This window comes from Cucurbita pepo, chromosome 15 (assembly GCF_057944985.1).
Source record: "Cucurbita pepo subsp. pepo isolate OVF chromosome 15, ASM5794498v1, whole genome shotgun sequence".
Taxonomy (NCBI): Eukaryota; Viridiplantae; Streptophyta; class Magnoliopsida; order Cucurbitales; family Cucurbitaceae; genus Cucurbita; species Cucurbita pepo.
In genome coordinates this window covers 3,376,162-3,396,574 of record NC_141812.1, presented here as the reverse complement: position 1 = coordinate 3,396,574, position 20,413 = coordinate 3,376,162, and the positions used below count along the sequence as shown (strand labels likewise).

Genomic DNA, 20,413 nt, shown 5'->3' with positions numbered 1-20,413 from the left:
TAAAAATAAGAAAAATGCATAAAATTTAAAACAATTCAACACGTGCATGCACTTTGAAATTTGATTAAAATAGTGATGAAAATTTTACTTTTATAAAGAAACAAAAGAGACCACTAAAATACATCATTTCAAGATCAAACTATTTAAAATAAATGAAATACACGATTTAAAGGTAAGTACAATGGAACTCCAAACTCAAATGTGATGGGACTCTCTCAAGTCAACAGCCCACGTGTGCCTCTACCTCGACGGCTACATCAAACTCTACCATAAATGAAAGTTGAAGCAGCAAGAATGAGTATATAAAATATACTCCAGCTTGCTATTAGTTCATATTTCGTTATTATGTCTTATTGATCTTGTTCATTCGTTCCCTTGTATAGGCTCTTCCTGGGCTACAGTTGTAGACCCATGCCGCTCGTGACATGCTCACTCTGGAAGCAAATTGGAAAATTTCATAGTAGTCTCCACAAGGTACAATCATAAATATAAAATATCATAAGCTAGTTCTATGATTATCTAGACCTGTGACAATCGAGTCAAGTTCACGATTAGAGGTTAGTTTGCGAACCTTTGATCGTCCCCGTATAATCGCATATATCATAAACATATGAAATAGAGACATAGCATAGCGATCTAAATATGGATACCTAGTCATGAATTTCCGTTCATAAAATAGTGCGTACGCGTTTTAATAAACATACATAATGACATTCAACATATGTCATCTAAGCTCATTCTATGCTCAAACATATATAATAGGTTTCCTATAACATGAATTATATCATATTAAAGGCATGGTCTCAATTTCCGTCACATCATACCTCAATAGTTCATTCCTTGATAAATGTGCATCATATCATTTAACGTGCTCTTACATCTATAAAACCAACTCATTTCAGTCTCAAATTTCTTTACATATTTCTCATATCATACTTTCATGCATACGACGAGCATAGCTAAGAACATTCTTCCTCCATTTCTTCTTTTTGCTTCTTTTTCTTCTTCCCTTTTCTTCTTCTTCCACAATATCTTCTCTTTTCTTCTTCTTCCTCTTTCCCTCACACCTCAAGCTCCTCCTTCCTTTCTCGCACTCTCCCTTCATGGTACCATTCAAAACTCCAGTGCAGCAAAGTTTAGATCCATCCTCTTACGAACCTATAGCAACTAAAATTGGGTCAACCTATAAAGAGTAGGGTACGAATCTAACATTAGAAGCTCTCAAAATCCATGAACATTCATTGGTGTTTTCCCTTCGTTCGACTTTTCGCTTTGGCTTGTTTCCATCCGAAGTAGCAGACAAACGCCCGTGTATCTAGAGCTCAAGTTCTCCCAACGAGTGTGGGTTTTGGTCTTCAACCTTTGTTGCCTTCTCCCTTTGACAAATCCAAGTCCCTTCTTCCTTCCTCAACCGGCAAGCTGCCTTAAACTAACTCTCACCCTTTCTGTTCTCGCGTGATAAAGTTCCACATCGGCTAATTTAGGAAATAATCTTAGATTTATAATCAAGGAATACTATCCGTTCATACGAGGCCTGTTGAGGAAGCTCAAAGCAAAGCCATGAGAGCTTATACTTAAAGGGGACAATATCATACTATTGTGGAGAGTCCTATTCATCTAACACCGGTCATTCCCCTTATTTATTTATGAGATTCATAACCTAAAATTGATTGTAGTTTCACAAATCTTTGTGGTCGTTTTCTTCGGGTCTCTAGAAATATATTTAAATTGTAGTTCGAGTTAAATTCCATCATTTCCACTACAAGTTTTGGGGAATATGCGACTGTAACTACCCAATTTTTTTTATTAAAAATAAGGTCGTCACTTCGTGCATGACTTGTCTATTATGCAGAGGAAAAATTCATTTAAAACATTTCACAGACGATTTCATGGATATAATCGTTCGTAAAATTCATTTAAATTAAAAGTAAATATCAACGAAATAGCGGAAACAAAATAACAGTTAGTTCAAAGTAACGAAAATTCTTTGATTTAACTTAAGGACTACAATTTAAACATAAATGTAACTATCCTAATTTTGGTTCTATGGCTTTCACAAAGATGTCGTCATCCATATAGAAGTACCTTACATTTATTTAAAAAGAAGTAGCACGTGGCTTCAATAATAAAAAATACTCAATATGTAGCCAAATTGTTGGGTCCGAAAATTCAAACACAAAAAATCATGGTGGGAAATATATTTCCATAAAAACATCATGGCATGACCTTAGGCTCTAGCCAAGGATTGTGGGATGTGTAGTACTTCCCTACACACGACCTATACATGCACACCTAAACCCACCCGCTGGACTCACATACGTACTTCCTAGTAGCCTCGTGTATATATATATGAGTTAAAATAATTATAGGAAATAGTAATGAGCTAACTAAATTATCCCAAATTTCTAGGTTTCCTAATGGTATATGAGCTCAAATGAGCAATATGATGATAGCCCATCAATTAAAGACCTTTTTGTGAGGAATGATGAGTTATGATGAGCTACATTGTAACACCCGAAATGAGAATAAGCCGCATATGTAAGACCTAAAGGATCGAGAGAAAGGGATTAAGAGATTAAGCAAGAAAAAGGGTCTAAAAGTAAGTAATTTCTATACCCTAACAAGTAATTTTAGGGACTTGAGGCCTTTAGAGATGGATCGGGAAGGAAAAAGTAAGCTTAAAGGACAAAAATGTCATTTTTTCAAGTTTTAAGGAACTTTTCGGGTTTTTAATTAACACAACCCTAATTCCATCATTATACTACTATGAGTAATATATTGCATTAGTCTTCATGCTTTCATCATCTTTAACATTATCTAGGTTTGTGGGGTAAGAAAATCATCTTCATAATGAAATATGGCATTCAAAACATGTTTTTCACTTTAATATAGAAAATAACGTCGTATCAAGAAAATATCATCATCTTACATCGTCATAATTGCATGCATTGTCATCATCATATAACAGATCATAATCATCATAAGACATCATCATATAAATCATACATGTCATCATACGTCATCAATCATAAATCATCATCAAGCATCATGCGTATAAAGCATAAGAGACATGTGCAGGTGCCACTAGGCACGTTCCTCATACATCAAATAATTGTCCAGTCTATCCTATAGTAAGGTCACTTACTTGGTTGGCCTTAGCCGGCATTTACCTAAAATCGAGTTTGCAAATCTTTTGTTTCTCGATGTTGCTCCAAACGTCGCCGCTAGTCGTTTCCTGTTAGGTTGTCCATTTCGTTTCGTTAGTATTTCACAATTCTAATATAATTAAACTTGAATTTTGTGAAATAGGGAATCGTACTGACCTAGGTTCAAAATCAGCTCCGGAAGGATAAAAAACAAGGGTCGGTGCCAAAATTGCTAAATCGAGTTGATTGAGTCGAAGGACTATGCGGAGTCGAGCCGAGCCGTTTAAGTCGCTGGAGCCAAGGAAGTGTCTGGTTTTAGGCACGACATGTGTCACCGTGGGAGAGAGACGTGTTGTGGTTTACTTCTCGGGTCGAGGTGCGGATCGCAGCACGAGTGCTGGCTGCTGCAGATGTCGGGTTGCTGGAGGTATGGGGCTGAGGTGATGAATTTGGGGCTTCGGTGTAGGCTGCATTGTTTTGGGCAGTAGGCGTGCAGACCGGGCTTGCGGTGGATTTCGAACCGTGATGTTGCAGGTTGGGCTGAGCACGGATCTGTATGGTTATAGGATGAGTTAGGTAGTTGGACTTCGTCGAGCGTGGGTGTTCGTTGTCGGGTGAGTCGTGGGGCGTGGGGTGTAAGACGCGCTTCTTCAGGCACTGCCTAAGAATTTGGGCGCCTCTCTAGAATCCTCGGGCCTTTTGGCGACCGCTGGTAAATTATTATTTTTTATTTTATTCGTTAGACAAGCATATATGTATCATGAGTGAGACCTACCATATCAGTCTATTTTCCTAGGATGGCTATGCTAACTTGCAATTGGATGTGTACGTAATTTTCTACACACGGTCCACACATGCGAGTATGGACCCACTAGTCGGTTTACACACCTCCTGAGCTCCTTTCTTATCGGGCAAGCATAATCTGGTAACTGTTTATGTCAGACACCCTTTAGAAATAGCAACCGTCATGACAACATTATGATAAACATAATCGTTTCCCTGCCTCATATCGTATGCGTCCATACTATCGTAAAAGGAGAAGGGGTATCCCCTGATGCATGAACAAACAATAATGCATGAGTTCCAACATTTTTTCATCTTCATTCTCATGTATTACAACCCCACAAGCGTTTTTCTTCATATCATAATATTTTTATCATAGCTTTCCATGCGTATATCGAAGTTGTACATTATGCCAATTTGTCATTTGCATGTCAATCATATCACATATCGTTCTTGTTCACATTTTTCATAACATAAACTTACCATGTCTTCAAATGTATCTATTCATATCATGCACATATCATATCATACCATATATCATAATAGTAACATAACATAAACCAAACATACCTTCAAACATATTAGATCTTAACATATCATATCATAAACATATGAATCCATCACATACAGCATAATCTTCACGTATAATATTATACACATATTATTTCATAACAATTTGCATATACGAACATATTACACGTGCGAGGCCACAGGCAAGTTTCATCATTTAGCATACAATTATAATCAAACCGACGGTAGGGTCACTTACTTCGTATGCCTAGGCCGAAGTTACTATATTCAAATTATAGTTCAGGTAATTCCTTTCTCAATAATCTTTCATTTCCAGTGCACAATTCGAGAAAGATGAGAAACGTTTGTAACTTCCTTATTTTCTTATTAAATCTAAGGTCGCCGCTACATGGCATTAGAAAAAAATCATTTAAAACATTTCATAAACTTTATCTGAAAATAAGTAGCACGTGGCTTGGGTATTTAAAAATACTCAATAAGAAGCCACATTCTTGGGGTTAGAAAATGCAAATAAAAACAATCATAGTAGGACCTATCTTCTCGTAAAATTGTCATGGCATGGCCTTAGGCTCTACTTTTCAGTCCATGGTTAGATGTGTAATACTTCCCTATTCAACCGTAAAATTTGAATTTTGTTTCCTTTTTTTAATTTAAAAACAAAAATATAAATCTGAAAATATAATGGTACAAGATGAACACGATCCAACGATTAAGACATATATTCTTGCCATAAGCTTTACTTTCTCGTCCGAGTTGGATGTGTAATAACTACCCTATTCGACGGTAAAATTTAAATTCTATTTCCTTTTTTAATTTAAAAACAAAAATACAAATTTAGAAATATAAATATGGTTAGAGATATAAATATGGTAGAATATGAACACGTAGACTACAACACGAGGTCACCCAACTTAATATTACTCTCATCCAAGCACGCTTAACTTCAAAGTTCCAAGTGTATTACTCTTAAAAAGTTATTCTAAAGACCCACTACTTTCGGTTGGGTAAGAATTATGATGTTATAATCTCTACCTCATTGGCTAAATGATAATATAATATGGTATACTTATTAGATAAATATTAGCTCCAAATAACTAAATAGTATTATTCCCAAGTTCAAATCAGATACTATAATTAATAAAATAGTTATATAATTCATAGATCACGAACATATTCAACAATTTTTAAATCAAATCCATTCTAATAAATCATTAAAGATTAAAATTTGTGTCTAATAATTTTAAGAATCATACAAAAAAATATATATCAAAAAGATGATCAGTCAATTATATACAAACTTGTCTATGACCATTAGATATAAAATTAGAAATAAATTTAGTAACTCTTAATTTCACTCATTGAGCCTTCTTCATAAGGTCGCTATTGTCTTGATTGCCCTTGGTCGATTTTCTTTTTCCCTTATATTTCTTGATGGACCCTTTCTTCTCATCGGTAAAAAGGTAATTATACTTCACTAGCACCCTCTCTTTCTCTTCAACCAAGCCCAGCATCTCACAAGCATCTGCTACCCTTTGCACTATCGATTTTTCTGGAGGTTTACGCCCAAAAGCTTCAAGATCCTTAAAAAGCTTTACATTGCACAAGGCAAAAGGCAAGGTTAGCAGCATAACAGAGACTCGGGGATAATGCAATCCGACCCACAAAAATTTATAATTCATCGACACGTCGACTATTTTGCATCAATATATATAAATATATCAATCTGTGTAACAAATTTCATTGATAAGTGAATGAAAAGGAAGTTAAAATCTCCTAGTACAAAGGATTACTAAAAGGATCTCCAATACAAAGGCCGTCCAAGAGTTTGGGAAGTTGAATCGGCTCCCAATTGACAATAGGCCAACCAGCATCACCTTCCGAGCCTTTCCAAAGAAAATCTTAAAGAATTCTATCCATTGTTCTTGCCACAGGTGTTATGACTTATGTTTATCCCCCAACAGTTCACTCTTGCCATAATTAATATTCAAACCAGATGCCAATTCAAAAATTTTAATAACATCAAAAAGAGGACAAGGGGAGCTAAAAATAATTAAAAGGGATCAAAATGTCTCTCAACCAGAGGAACCATGTAGTGTAGCCAAGCCATTAGATTGTTATGCTCGTATGCTATTAATGCCCTTTGTTTATTTCCAAATTTGATCTACATTACGATGTTCTTAATGCTTTTATCCAGCTGGCCATAGGAATATATGATAATCATTTAGCATTCACCACTTGAGAAAGAAAACTCTAGTTCAGATCTTAAAGGGGTAGAACCTCTCTCTAGCATACGCATTTTAAAAACCTTGAGGGGAAGCCCGAAAAGAAAAGCTCAAAGAAGACAATTTTATCTACTAGCGGTGAGCCAGAACCATTACACTTGATGTGCTCTAATCACGTGGGCTATGTGGAGATATCAAAATCAAGTATAGAAGTATACTCTAGGTACAAACCCAAAAGAAGAGAATCATCAAAATACTTTAATGGGAAAATGGGGGGAAAAAAAAAAGCAATATCCCAAACAAAAAGCCATTTCCAGAAGGAACTAGCACTACATTTACTAAATGAAAGAGAGAATTATACCTTCACAAGATCTTCTAGCATTTTGTTTCGGTAGTATATTGATATCATGCTTCTGCACAATTGCCAAGGAACTGAATGTAGATCCGAACCAATTTTCATGACCCAAAACTTATGTGCTTCTTCCGCTCGATGGTCCATGTCTAAAGCCCGTATTAACTGCCCATAGACATTCATTGTGGTTCCTTGCCCCTTGCTTAACATCCATTTGATTACCTGCAAGACATCTGCATGAATCTAACAGCATTTGTTTCTATAACCTATACATATACCCATTTCACTGTCTAAATTCAATAGTAACAAGCTAGGTACCGTTGGACTTGACTATTGTTCTAACAAGAAACTCAACATGATTCACATATATTCTTTAGAAATGTTATGAGTTGGATACTAAGAAGCAAAGATACAAACACGAAACCACGAATTCAGAAAATTTAAAATCAATAAATTTATGCATTTACATCGATAAGCTTTTTTTTGTGAGAAACAGTGAGGTACTCATTTCATGGACCGTGAAATAAAATTACAAAAGGGCAGTGAGCCATGGCAATTCAAAAAAAACATTTTGAACAACCGATGTGAGACTATAATTTTTGAAGAGTGGGGAGAATTTACACCAAGAGAGGGCAGTAAAAGATAAATTATCAAAAAAAGATTTGAAAAACATAGGCCTTTTTTTGTAGAGACGCCCATTCCTTTCAAGTCAAGATAACCAAAGGAAGTCCTTAGAAGTTTTTTTTTTTTTTTTTTTTTAAAGAGATAATTTCATTGATGATTGAAATTTACAAAAGGAATGTATAATCCGTAGTGTTAACAAAAGACGTTCCCTATTTACAATGAGGGAGGTATAACTATAGAAAGTAAAAATATTAGACAGTTTACACCAAGATATAGCTTGGTAAACAACATTGTGTAGGTATGTATCTTCTCTACCAATGGATGTTCAATATCAAGCACCAAGATCTTATCACCATCGGAATATGCTACCAAGTGGGTGGTGGAGCCACAACACTTTTCTGGACTGATCCTTGGGTGGAAACACTTCAATGGCCTTCATTAACCCCCAACTTTACAGACTTTCTCATTGCAAAAAGGCTACCATTAGAGAGGTATTGTAAGATCCCACATCGGTTGGAGAGGAGAACGAAACACTCTTTATAAGGGTGTGGAAACCTCTCCCTAGCAGACACGTTTTAAAAAACTTGAGGGTAAGCCCGAAAGGGAAAGCCCAAAGAGGACAATATCTGCTAGCAGTAGGTTTGGGCTGTTACAAATGGTATCAGAACCAGACACCAGGTGATGTGCCAGCGAGAAGGTTGTTCCCCAAAGAGGAGTAGACACGAGGCAGTGTGCCAGTAAGGACGCTGGGCCCTGAAAGGGGGGTGGATTTGGTGGGAGTCCCACATGATTGGAGAAAGGAATGAGTGCTAGCGAGGACGCTGGACCCTGAAGGGGGGTGGATTGTAAGATCCCACGTCGGTTGGGGAGGAGAACGAAACACCCTTTATAAGGGTGTGGAATCCTCTCCCAAGCAGACGCCTTTTAAAAACCGTAAGGGTAAGCCCAAAAAGGAAAGCCCAAAGAGGACAAATCTGCTGGCGGTGGACTTGGGTTGTTACAGGTATGGAACACTGATAATAGCTTCTGGGACTTGCAACTTGGCAGAAATTAGAAGGACGAGGAAGCCTGAGAGTGGCTGATCTCAGTCTTCTCTCAGTCCTGACCTTGCACCTATTGTTCTCTCAAAGAGGGAGGATTCATAGAGATGGTTACCTAATCCAAATGGTCCCTTATGCACAATATCTTTGTTTTTAAATATAGGATAATCAACTCACCTTTTGGAGACGGCATTGGCTAGAATTATCTAGACGATAGTTACCCAAAATTTTCCTATGGGAATTATCTCACAGAACCATCACTACCAAAGACAACCTCCAAACGGGGATGCCATACTTGGAAACTTCCCCAAGCTGGTATCCTTTAGGCAAGGCCAAGATTAAACACAGAACCATTTATTCATACACTGCCCTTTTGCTTTGAAATTTTGGAACAGAATTCTCAAGGCTTTTGGATGGTATATGACAATTCCTAAAGATGCAAAGGATATTCTCACCAATGTTATGTTGCGTGACCCCTTTAAAAAAGCAAGAGCTCTACTGTGGATGCACATAAACAAGGCTTCCCTTGGGGTTTTATGGAAGGAGAGAAACCAAAGGATTTTTCTAAATAAAGAACATTCATCCATTTGAAGTGTTCTTCGATCTCTTCATTTATTATTCTTTGTCTTGGTGTAAAGTGTATAATCACTTTGCTGGCTCCCTAGTTACAATTCCCTATTGACCAATTGGAAAAGCTTTTTGTAATCCTCATGGATTATCTATTCTTTTTGTAAATTTCATTAACCAGTGAAATTGTTTCCTATCAAAAAAAAAAAAAAAAAAAAAAAATTATCGGACTAATTCATTTTGTACAAAAATTATCACTTAATATGTTAACAAGTAACTGGCTGTGTCCAACAAGTATCGGAGTGCTCGAAGCAAATGCATTACCTAAATGGGAGTGTTGGTGCTTCTTTGGCTGTATATTAGTGTTAAATAGTGTGACTTACAGATTCTTAGCCATTAAAAGCCCATTACTTACTGTCTTTGCTATTTATTCTTCCTTAAACTAGGGTTTATTTGTGCATCCTCTTAGATTTTACTTTACACAAAACAGAATTGGTAAAATAGCCCATTATATACTGCATCACACAGCCAATGCTCTAAAATTCTGCAGTTTACACGAGAAGTAGCAGTAATATTGTGGATTTGCATCTAATTGCATGCTCATATACCTGCCCCAAAAATTTAATGTCTTTCACACCTTTTGGCTAGTGAGAAGACTAATTTCCATTCAACATGAAAGTGGGAAGAGTGGGTAAAAGGAAAAGAGAGTAGATAAAGAATGGCTGGTACAACTCATACCTGTACAACTCTATGCCACTGGTTTTCTTTCTCAAGGACAGTCAATGCATGCTTAAGTGATGCTATTGGAAAGTCTTGTTCCCATGCAACCCAGGCATCAAGAGCACCATAAACAGCCTCCTTACTATCTCTCAAATCCATAAGCTGCAACGTTTACAGAACTCATTAACCTCCAAGGTCGTATAATTATTTTAGAAAATACATCAAGATTTGATATTGAAGATAAAGATATTATAAGAAACATGATCCGTAATGCCTACATTTTTGGATAAGATTATTTTAATCTTTAGGTGATTAGTTTGAATTCGATTGGATATATTGGAATTCTTGGGATCTAATTTGGTTAAGTTAGATTTAGTTGGTTAAGTTGAGACAATCAATTTTTTTAATTTCTGAATGAGAGATTTTTTTTAATTGTCTCAAATGCATAACTTCGAGGATTTAATCATCCATTGAATTTTTGTATTTCAATTTTAAGAGCCCAAGTGTATTCCCAAAGATTTTTTCTTATATTTGAAGTTCATTTGGGGTTAAATAGAATTTTTTAACTAGATTGTAGAAAAGGAAAAATAATGGGAAAGGAAAAAGAGCCACTTAGGACGTCATAAACAAAAATTATAAAGGCTCTTTCTATCTCCATCTCTTTTCCCCCTCTCGGGGTGATCTTTTTCTTCTCCAATGAATAGGCATCAGCATCAACCCACACGTAGACAGCCAGTCGTGGCAATCAGTATCTTTTGTTGTAGTGTTGGAATAGATTTAGACTGTTTGAATACGGTTTAAGGGCGACTTTGAGAAAAGAACCAATTGGGTAAATGGTAGCTTTCAAGATTTAAGTCTAATATTCATATCCTTGAGCTATTGATTTACCTATGAAATTTTCTTTTAGGCTGGGCAAAACATCTTCATAATAGGGAATATTCATCTTTTGTTTTTGGTTTTGTAACCAATGTGATTTTCCTGTTGGAATGTTTTAAGGCTGGGTCAGATGATTGATTGATGTATGCTAAACTATGTATTTTCCTGAAATGACAAGTCATGATGTGATTGATGTTATGGATGCTAGCTAAGTTTGATGAGAACGTTTATGCACAAAATAATCTCTATGTTGCATCATGTTTAAGAACTAATGTTTTATATATGTGGTATCTCATGCATGTGAGTGATCATTATACATTTTCCCACCTCTTCAATACTTTTTTGGGGTTCTACATGCATGAAAGTGATATATGCATGACCGTTGTGTATGAAAGTGACACATACCCAGAGAAGTTTAGAGAATATAAAGGTGATACTTACCTAGTGGATTTCATGTGTATGAAAGTGATGCACATAGAAATATGTGTACAAAAATGATGGATATGGAACTATCTTTAAAAGTGATCGCACATCCCAAGTATAAGAAAAGAATTGGAATTTGATGTCCGGTTTTAGGTCCTACTACAGCCATAATAGTCATGTTTGACTATGTATGAATTTTTCAACCCAACAGTGCAGTCATGCACTTACTAGGTATGGCTAATAATCAATTCTTTCAAACATTAATTTTCAAATAAGAGCAAGGACATCCTAGGCAATCAATAGTGATTGCTACAAAGGAATGGTCCACAACAGAATATTAATACGCTTTGGACTACGAGATTTCCATATTATTTTGAATAGGTTTGGCTGTAAAGGAGTAGCATAAGCTAATTCTCTCGATATACTTCACCGAGAAAGAGCCAGAGAGCTCTAATAACTATGATCTTGAATCCTCAGAAGAATCTGTTAGGATCGCACAACAACGCACACGCTCGATCTAGATGAACACAAAGAATGGGATAGAGAAAAGTGCAAGGAGAACTCTGGCTAAAAGGATTTGTTTTATTGATGACTTCACGTATGTACAGTAAGAGAGAATTACAGAGAATAAAAAGTACATCTCAAAGCTCTACCGGACGGGATATATATATAGTTCAGTTTACTATATATAGCTTTACCAGATTTAACCATCTACTATATAATAGCTATTTACTATATATAGCTTTACCCGATTTAACCATCTACTATATATAGCTATTTACCATATATAGCTTTACCGGATATAGCTTTACCAAATATAGCTTTACCGGATATAACCGTTGACCAAGCTATAAATAAGCATCATGCTCCATAACCTAACAATTCTCCCACTTGGAGACTGATCTAGTCAACCAAGAATTTCATTCTCAAACGACCATGAGCATCTTCATGGTCTTCATGGCACCATATCAATTGAGGCTTTGCACAACCTCAATATTCCAACATCAACACATTTTGTCAACATGTTTGCTGGATTCTTTGCACCCTCTATCTTCTCCAAACACATCACCATCTTTCACTAACCTGCAAGTGAAATGGTATCGTCTTCTGTGTTTTCTCTTCAAATGATAGACCGGATTCCTTCGCCAACTGTATGACACTCTGACTATCTCTGTAAAGAATATCTTCGTGCTACTTCTTGTCCATTCTTCCAGATAGTCAGTCATCCATAGTCAGTCATCCATATCGTCTTCTTTCCAGCTTCAACTATTGCCACGTACTCAGCCTCAGTACAACGCATTTTTGAAGCCTAGACGTCTCATCATCCATGGCTTGCTCCTACTTGGTTGTATCCTCCAACTGTAGGGCCTCATCAAAGGGTTCTGGTTCCCTTTCATCAGCAACAGATAGTGTAATGAAGGTACATACATATCTCGTACTCTAATAGTACAGGATGATCTTCTCAACACCAGTTCAGGTGTCACTTGCTCCACTGGTGATTCCTCCGCAACAACCTCAGGAGTTTGTTGAGTATCTGCTACAAGATCACTTGGTGATTTTCTCCGCAACTCAACCTCAACTCCCACTTGCTTTGTTGTCTTGGAACCTTGCTCCACATCTGGTTCCTCGCAGTAGTCTCAGGAGTTTCTTGAGTATCTGCTACAACATCACTAGGTGAGTTTCCCTGCAACTCAACCTCAACTCCCACTTGCTTCGTGGTCTTGGAACCTTGCTCCACATCTGGTTCCATTTCCAACCGCATTTTCTTCAATTCTCTGGCGGTCCTTGTGAAGCTAACTCGTTTCTGCTTACTCATAACGTAGTTCTCACAACGACCCACATCAACAGATTTCAGACCTTCTGAAACTCCTTTCGCAGCCAGCCTCTTCATTCCTTCGTGCTCATAGGTTCAAGTCTATTGTGTCGTAGACTTGAATTTGAAACACTCTCAGCAATAGCAGCTATGTTCATACACCCTGCAGTGGCGTATAGGGTTCCAGATTTTGAGCCACGTGCTACCACCGTAGCACCCTTCATAATCTTCCACGAACCCTTCCCTAACTTTATTGCATAACCTGTGTTGTCCAACTGACCAATAGAGATCAGGTTCCTTTTGAGACCAGGAATATATCTGACATCCTTTAATGTCCACTGATTTCCTGCCGGAGTTTTTATGCAGACATCTCCTTTTCCTTTAATCTCCAAATCTTTGTTGTCGGCAAGATACACCTTCTCGAAATTTTCAGACTTGAAATTCCGAAACAACTCTTTATTTGGAGACGAATGAAAAGATGCACCTGAATCCAGAATCCAGGATTCAATCGAACTGTCCGCACTGAGGATTTGAGCATCCCCAATGTCTTCTGCTGAATTTATAGAATCATCATCATCTCCAGATTCGTGATTCTGCTTCTAGTACAACCTGTCTAAAAGTGACCTTTTTCTCCACAATTCCAACCGTTACGTTTGGTTTATTTGGAGATTTTTCTCGGTTCTTTGATTTTGATCGCCCTTTGTTTGGGCCCTTCGGTTTACTTCTTCCCCTTCGATCAACACTGAGAGCATTGCCTGATGAATCTCCAGTTTCTCGTTTGCGAATACTTTCGCTGACAACTACATCTCGAATTTCACCGAACTTCAGTTTATCAGATCCTCGGGAATTGCTGATTGCGGCAACAACAGTATCCCATGGCTCGGGTAAGGATGACATCAAAATCAACGCTTTAATTTCATCTTCGAAATTAATTTCCACCGAACTCAGTTGACTTATGATCATATTAAATTCATTTATATGATCAGCAACAGGTCCACCTTCAGACATCTGTAGATTGAACAATCTACGCATCAAATACACCTTGTTCATAGCCGACGGTTTTTCGTACATATTCGATAGCGCCTTCATCAGATCTGACGTTGTCTTCTCCTTGATGATGTTAAACGCCACGTTTCTGGATAGCGTCAACCGGATCATCCCTAAGGCTTGTCGATCCTTGAGCTTCCACTGTTCCGTGGTCATGGTATCCGGCTTCACCCCCAACAGAGGTTCGTGAAGATCTTTCTGGTACAGATAATCTTCAATTTGCATCTTCCAGAAACCGAAATCGGATCCATCAAACTTCTCAATTCCAATTTTTAAACTTTCCATCTTCACAGATCGTGGTGAATTTCGCCTAGCTCTGATACCAGTTGTTATGATCGCACAACAACGCACACGCTCGATCTAGATGAACACAAAGAATGGGATAGAGAAAAGTGCAAGGAGAACTCTGGCTAAAAGGATTTGTTTTATTGATGACTTCACGTATGTACAGTAAGAGAGAATTACAGAGAATAAAAAGTACATCTCAAACTCTACCGGACGGGATATATATATAGTTCAGTTTACTATATATAGCTTTACCCGATTTAACCATCTACTATATATAGCTATTTACTATATATAGCTTTACCCGATTTAACCATCTACTATATATAGTTATTTACCATATATAGCTTTACCGGATATAGCTTTACCAAATATATATAACCGTTGACCAAGCTATAAATAAGCATCAGAAATAAGCATCAGTCTCCATAACCTAACAGAATCTACTATTGAAGTATCCAGGGGACCCAATAACGATTGAAAAGCCAATATCACATCGTCTTTCAATAACCTTTGAAAGATTAAAGATCAAGAAAGATGAATAGAATCCCAAAACTAAAAAAACAGAACCATCAGGAGGTGAAGAGAGAACAAAAAATTGAGGAAGAAAATGCTGCAAAGAAATACCTCCAGTCTCTGTCCTGCCAAAAAAAGATTTGATTACCTTTTCCAAGTTTAAAAGAGACATAAGATTCAACCTTTTTCTAAATCTTAGAAACATTAGACCAAGGACTTCTAAGGCTTGAAGCATGACGACCATCCTTAAGCGATTCTAAAGAAAATCTTCCATGAATACTCATAATCACCTTCCTCCAAGATAATTAGATTGATTTTGAATTGTGGAGGTAAGGAGTTGTGTTCATAACACGTATTTTTGCATTTAGTCTGAAGATAAAATGTGTTTTGTAAAAGACGTGAATAACAACTAGATAAATCTCCTCTTGGTTTTCCATTAGCAATAATCTGAAAAGTCAAGGTTAGCACATTGGATGTGTGGTTTGGCCACCTTCAAGAGGAAGGAAATTGTTCAAGGTCCGCTGGTTTTGCCAAACATGGATGGGTCATTTTCTGGGAATTGCTATGGGATTTCCTAAAGAAACATGAGTAAAAACAGTGAGCCCGAAATGCAACTACCTAATATGGCAATGCCCGAAGATCATTATATGAAGATAGAGATCAATGAAAAGTCATTTACCAGAAGATCTGCAGAGGCTGTGAAGTCAAATCAGAGGAATAATCTGAAGAATAACCACTTTGTGGAGATGAAACAGAGGAATAATCCAAAGAGTAATCAGCTTGCAGGGATTTCTTGTATTGACAACTTGATTGAACCATCATTTTGGGTGAGAGAAGCAAAAGAAGTGATACATATAATTTCAGTGAGCGTTTTGTTGTCTCCAAATTGCTTGTTCATAATAAATGGAAGGAAACCAAGGAAACATTAGTGATGGAAAATGGAGATTTTATGGAAACTTGCTATTGAAAATTGAAAAACTGTCACAAAAGAAGCACTCTCATCCGGAGCTTATTGAAGGGTATGGAGGTTGGATTTCTATCAACAACTTACCTTGAATATATTGGAGACGAAGTACGATTGAAGCAATTGGAGAGTATTTCAGGGGCCTTACTCGCATTTCTTCTAATATTCTAAATTTGATTGATTTCAACGAGCTTGTATTGAAGTTAAGAAAAACCTAAGTGGTTTTCTTTCATGCAACCATTGTGATCAAGGATATGAAAAAAGGAGGCATTTCCCTTCGGATGCTTCTCCTTTAGAACCTCCTAATATCATCAACCGTGAATTATCTTTAAATGACTATTCAAATTCATTGGATTTAAATAGGATAGAGCAATTTATGGAAGATAAAGCCGTCACCACCATGACCAAGGAAGAAATTTTAAACTCACCAGTTCATAGGTTAGTTGGATCAGAAAATGTGGTTTTAAATGAGTCAGGGAATGTTGCATTTAATGATAGTGATCTTCATGTGAAGGCTGCCTTCAATGAGTTAGAAGATAGTCTTAAATGAGTCGGGGGGATGTTGCATTTTGTAATCAAGGTCTAAATGAGAAGGATATGTTCAATTGCTCTTTATCGAATCCTTTGGAGCCTTTACTCGCGCCTCTTGAGGAAATTCCTGTGGGCCCACTCTTAATAGATCAACCTGACCAATCCTCCAATCTTCCCATGTAACGAAGGCATAAAATGAGGAAGTCTATCAAACAATGCAAAAACTGATGAGTACCTACTGTCTTTGAATCTTTAGAAATTTTGAGCAATAAGAAAGTAAATGATTGTTTTAATGTAACCTATTCAAAATTCTATGCAGGGCAAAAATCTTCAACCCCTTTGTATTCTGCAGACCCATCTCATTCACATTCAATGAAGATATTGTACCTTCGGACCAAATGTTCTTTGAAAATATCTTCAATCCCTTTGATTCATTTAGAAAAGCAGGAGGTTATCCCAGGAAGAAGATTGAAGAAAAATACCCCATCAGTATTGATTGAATACGACAATGGTCTAGGTAGTTCCAAATTTTCTCATGATATTTTAAAGTCATCGAATGATCATTCATCTTCCAATGCAGTTCCTTTCACTGATTCAGATGATGAGTCAGATGTCAATTTAAATTAGATATTCAGCCCAATTACTATACTATACATTGGATGATCTAATAGTTCGAAGATTTCTATGCAAATGCCTTCAACTCCCTATTTCAGTCAACAGATCAGCAAGCTTCCATGTCTGAGGAATGTACAAATCCATTTCTGAATATCTCAGAAACTCCATGTCTTTAAATGGCCCTAAAGCTCGAAATGAAACGTCTAATATGTTGCCAACTATTGGGAATGATGTAGTTACGACTAAAATTATCTCTTCATCTCGGGTTCCTACTACCTCCGAGTACCTTGGCCATTTTGTTACCCTGAGCATCACTGAGGTAAACTACAATATCACTTAAGCTTATTCAAAGTTTTATGACTATAACTTCATCTCCTGTCGAAAGGTACATGATTAGAAAACATAGGAATAACTAAAAATTGAGACTCATACAAACTCCATTCCCTGGGACATCAAAAAATCCACCTCCTAATCTAAGAAACACATTTCCTCTGTTCCTATCATTAATTCCAGTAGTAGTCAGGAAAAACTCACACAAATTCCTTTTGACTTCCATGTCCATCTTAGTAAAATCCAATATATTAAGTGTTAGTAATTTTTAACAGCATCAAAGATATTGTGTTCCCAACAAGTTGAGGTAAGTTCTTGATTGTGATCCACCCACCATACCTTTCAATGAAATTAAGATGAGCGTGCTTATCTCTAGACCACTTCTTGATAAGCAAATGAAAATCACAACAGAGCTTCCAATTTCCGGTGGGATTTAAAACCAATGGAGAGTTACCATCATCAAGTTTGAGTAAAGTCTTGTCAGCCATGAAAGAATTAAACAAAACAGAGACTTCAAAATGATCTTCCAAAGCACCTTTAATATCCCTCTAGTTGTTATGAGCAAACAATCTAGATACAATCATAGCTCGCTGAAATTCATGTTTACCACTTCTTGATGCTTTCTTACCCAATGTGAATAAAAAGCAATATATATTATAGAAGTAAATAAATTAAATGACAGAAGGAAATAGGACTTGCGAAAGGCATCTTGATATTACTTTTGATAGGAAACAAAAAGACTCGTCAATTAGTGTTTGGTTTATGCAACTATTATCAAAGCAATCAGTTTTAGCATTTGATTATTTGAAGTGTCTTTCTTTTTTCTTTTTTTTTTTTTCTTTTTTTTTTCTTTTTGGAATTAGACTATTACTTATTCAGAAAATATAATAGCCACCCATCAAATGAAAATACACCTATACATGATTTTGAGAAGACTCAATTGACTACCAACCACCCCCACCCCCCAAAAAAAGAAAGAAGAAAGAGGGAAGATATTTTCCCACTGATACTTACAGTATTTACAAGAAAGTTAATTTTGTCCTTCCGTGAAACGTTTTCCCCAATTTGGTGCTTTCTAATGTCTCCAATATTTCGCTCTGAAGTCTGGTACAAAGGTTTACTATTGTTAACATCCTGGATCATTGGTAGACAATTCAAGAGTAAACTAAATTACCAGCATATACATTTAGGGTAATTTCCATAATCATTATTACTCTATTTTAGTACTCGAGGCATATCAAATATGTGGAATGTTTGACAGAATAACAGAAACAAACGAAAATAAAGAAAGAAAGTACATTTTGTAAGTCAAGATATAATGCACAATGGTAGAAGAAACTGACAACTACAAGAAAGATTTAAGAGCATAAAAACTTGAGAAGTAAGGACCCAGCACTACTTTATCATCCTAAACCCTAATTGTGACAAAGATAATAGGACTCTCTTCCTTTTTCAAACCCTTCAATAAAATATAATTCATCAACCTTAATATCATTTCTGCCGCCAAATAGTGAAATATAAATAGAGAGAGCTAAGACAGTTATACCAAAAGAAGAAAAGAAAAGGTTAACCTTTAAAATATCAACAAAACTAATTTTACTCTGTTGCAGCATCAAAAGACTTAAGAATACGTCATACTTTCTATGCATAAACAATTTTGTTTTAATCTCAGATACCTTATCTGTCATATCTTTATCAGCAAAACGTTTAGACATTTGATTTTGTAACATTGTGCAGTAAGAAGAGTTCCCAATTTGCAGCTTGTTGACTCCAAGCTCCATGATTTGTCCTACCTGTGTGCTCATATATTGATAAATTAAGATTCCTTAAAAGAAGTTTGAAACAAGTTAACGTACGTTTATATAGTATACAGGAAGTTAATGCGCAATTCTTCTATAAACATATCCAACCAATGTCTTGACGTTCCAAAATCAGACTAGACCAAAAAAGGCATAGTTCTGGGTAAATCATGGATTGCATACTATAGAAAAATTAGAAATAAGTGATGGGGAGAGCTTTTAACCACAGTTCATTATTTCACAAATAACACAAAACAGAGAATTTAAGCATAACAGGACCAAAGGAGAACTAACAGATGATTGTAATCCGAAAAATCCTGATGCAAGAACCGCAATACGGAAAGTTAAAAAAGGGGTACCTAGTTCTTCCTTCCATTAGCCGTTTGTTGAATACATAAAAAACAATCATAATATAAGCAGAAATAAAGAGAAACTAAGAACTTCCTGTTTCCGATTCAATCAGAAAATGGTAATGCATATGAAGACAATTAACGAACAGATAAACCATAAAACAGGAAATCCAAGCATTCAAAGATTCGAGAAGACAAACGAAGAGAAAAAACAAGTTCGAAAACTTACAGTTTTGTCTCGCAACAGAGGCGTCGCCCATGTCGCTGCTCGATGAAACCTCCGGATGAGCATGGTAGAGCAAAACCCTGATTTCAAATGTCGTACCGCCACAGTCCCGACTGGTAATGAGGCAAAACGCTCAAAGACCGTTTTTTTTTTTTTTTTTTTTTTTTTTTATATCACTGAAAACAACTTTAACTAATTAAATTTTTATTTAAATTTTATTATAGTATTTAATTTTAATTAATTGGGGTTAATAATTATAGTTTTAATAAATCACCAAAAACATTTTTAAATATAGTATTTAATTTTAATTAATTGTGGTTAATTATTTTATTTTTAATAAATCACCAAAAAAAACAACTTTAACTAATTAAATATTTATTTATGTACCTTAAATTTTATATATTTTAGTTTATTTTAGGTCCATCTAAATAATTATCCTCATAATAAATTTATATAAAATTTTAATTATAAGTATTTAGTATCACTTATATTTAAAGATATATATATATATTTTCTTTGAATATTATAATAATTTTTATTTATGAATAATATATATATAGGATATTTAATTATTTTTTATTAATTATAATTTAAATTTAATCAATCAATTTTATTTTAGAATTACCATATTTTCATGCATGGGCTCCGAGTTT

At 35.9% G+C, this 20,413-nt stretch overlaps 1 protein-coding gene across 2 annotated transcripts; it reads right to left on the bottom strand.

Annotated features, from left to right (window-relative positions):
- Positions 1 to 5,633: 5,633 nt before the first annotated feature.
- LOC111776379 (PPR containing-like protein) lies at positions 5,634 to 19,909 on the bottom strand. 2 transcript variants are annotated; one of them, XM_023655811.2, is made up of 6 exons: positions 19,764 to 19,909; positions 19,062 to 19,178; positions 18,400 to 18,519; positions 10,004 to 10,147; positions 7,044 to 7,256; positions 5,634 to 6,049 (listed from the first exon to the last, which is right to left on the bottom strand). In XM_023655811.2, the coding sequence occupies exons 1-6, from the start codon at positions 19,824 to 19,826 to the stop codon at positions 5,816 to 5,818; spliced, it is 891 nt and encodes a 296-aa protein (XP_023511579.1). In that variant the 5' UTR covers positions 19,827 to 19,909; the 3' UTR covers positions 5,634 to 5,815. The 2 variants fall into 2 exon arrangements, with proteins under 2 accessions (XP_023511579.1, XP_023511580.1); XM_023655812.2 differs by having other exon boundaries at positions 18,400 to 18,489.
- Between the last annotated feature and the right edge of the window lie 504 nt (positions 19,910 to 20,413).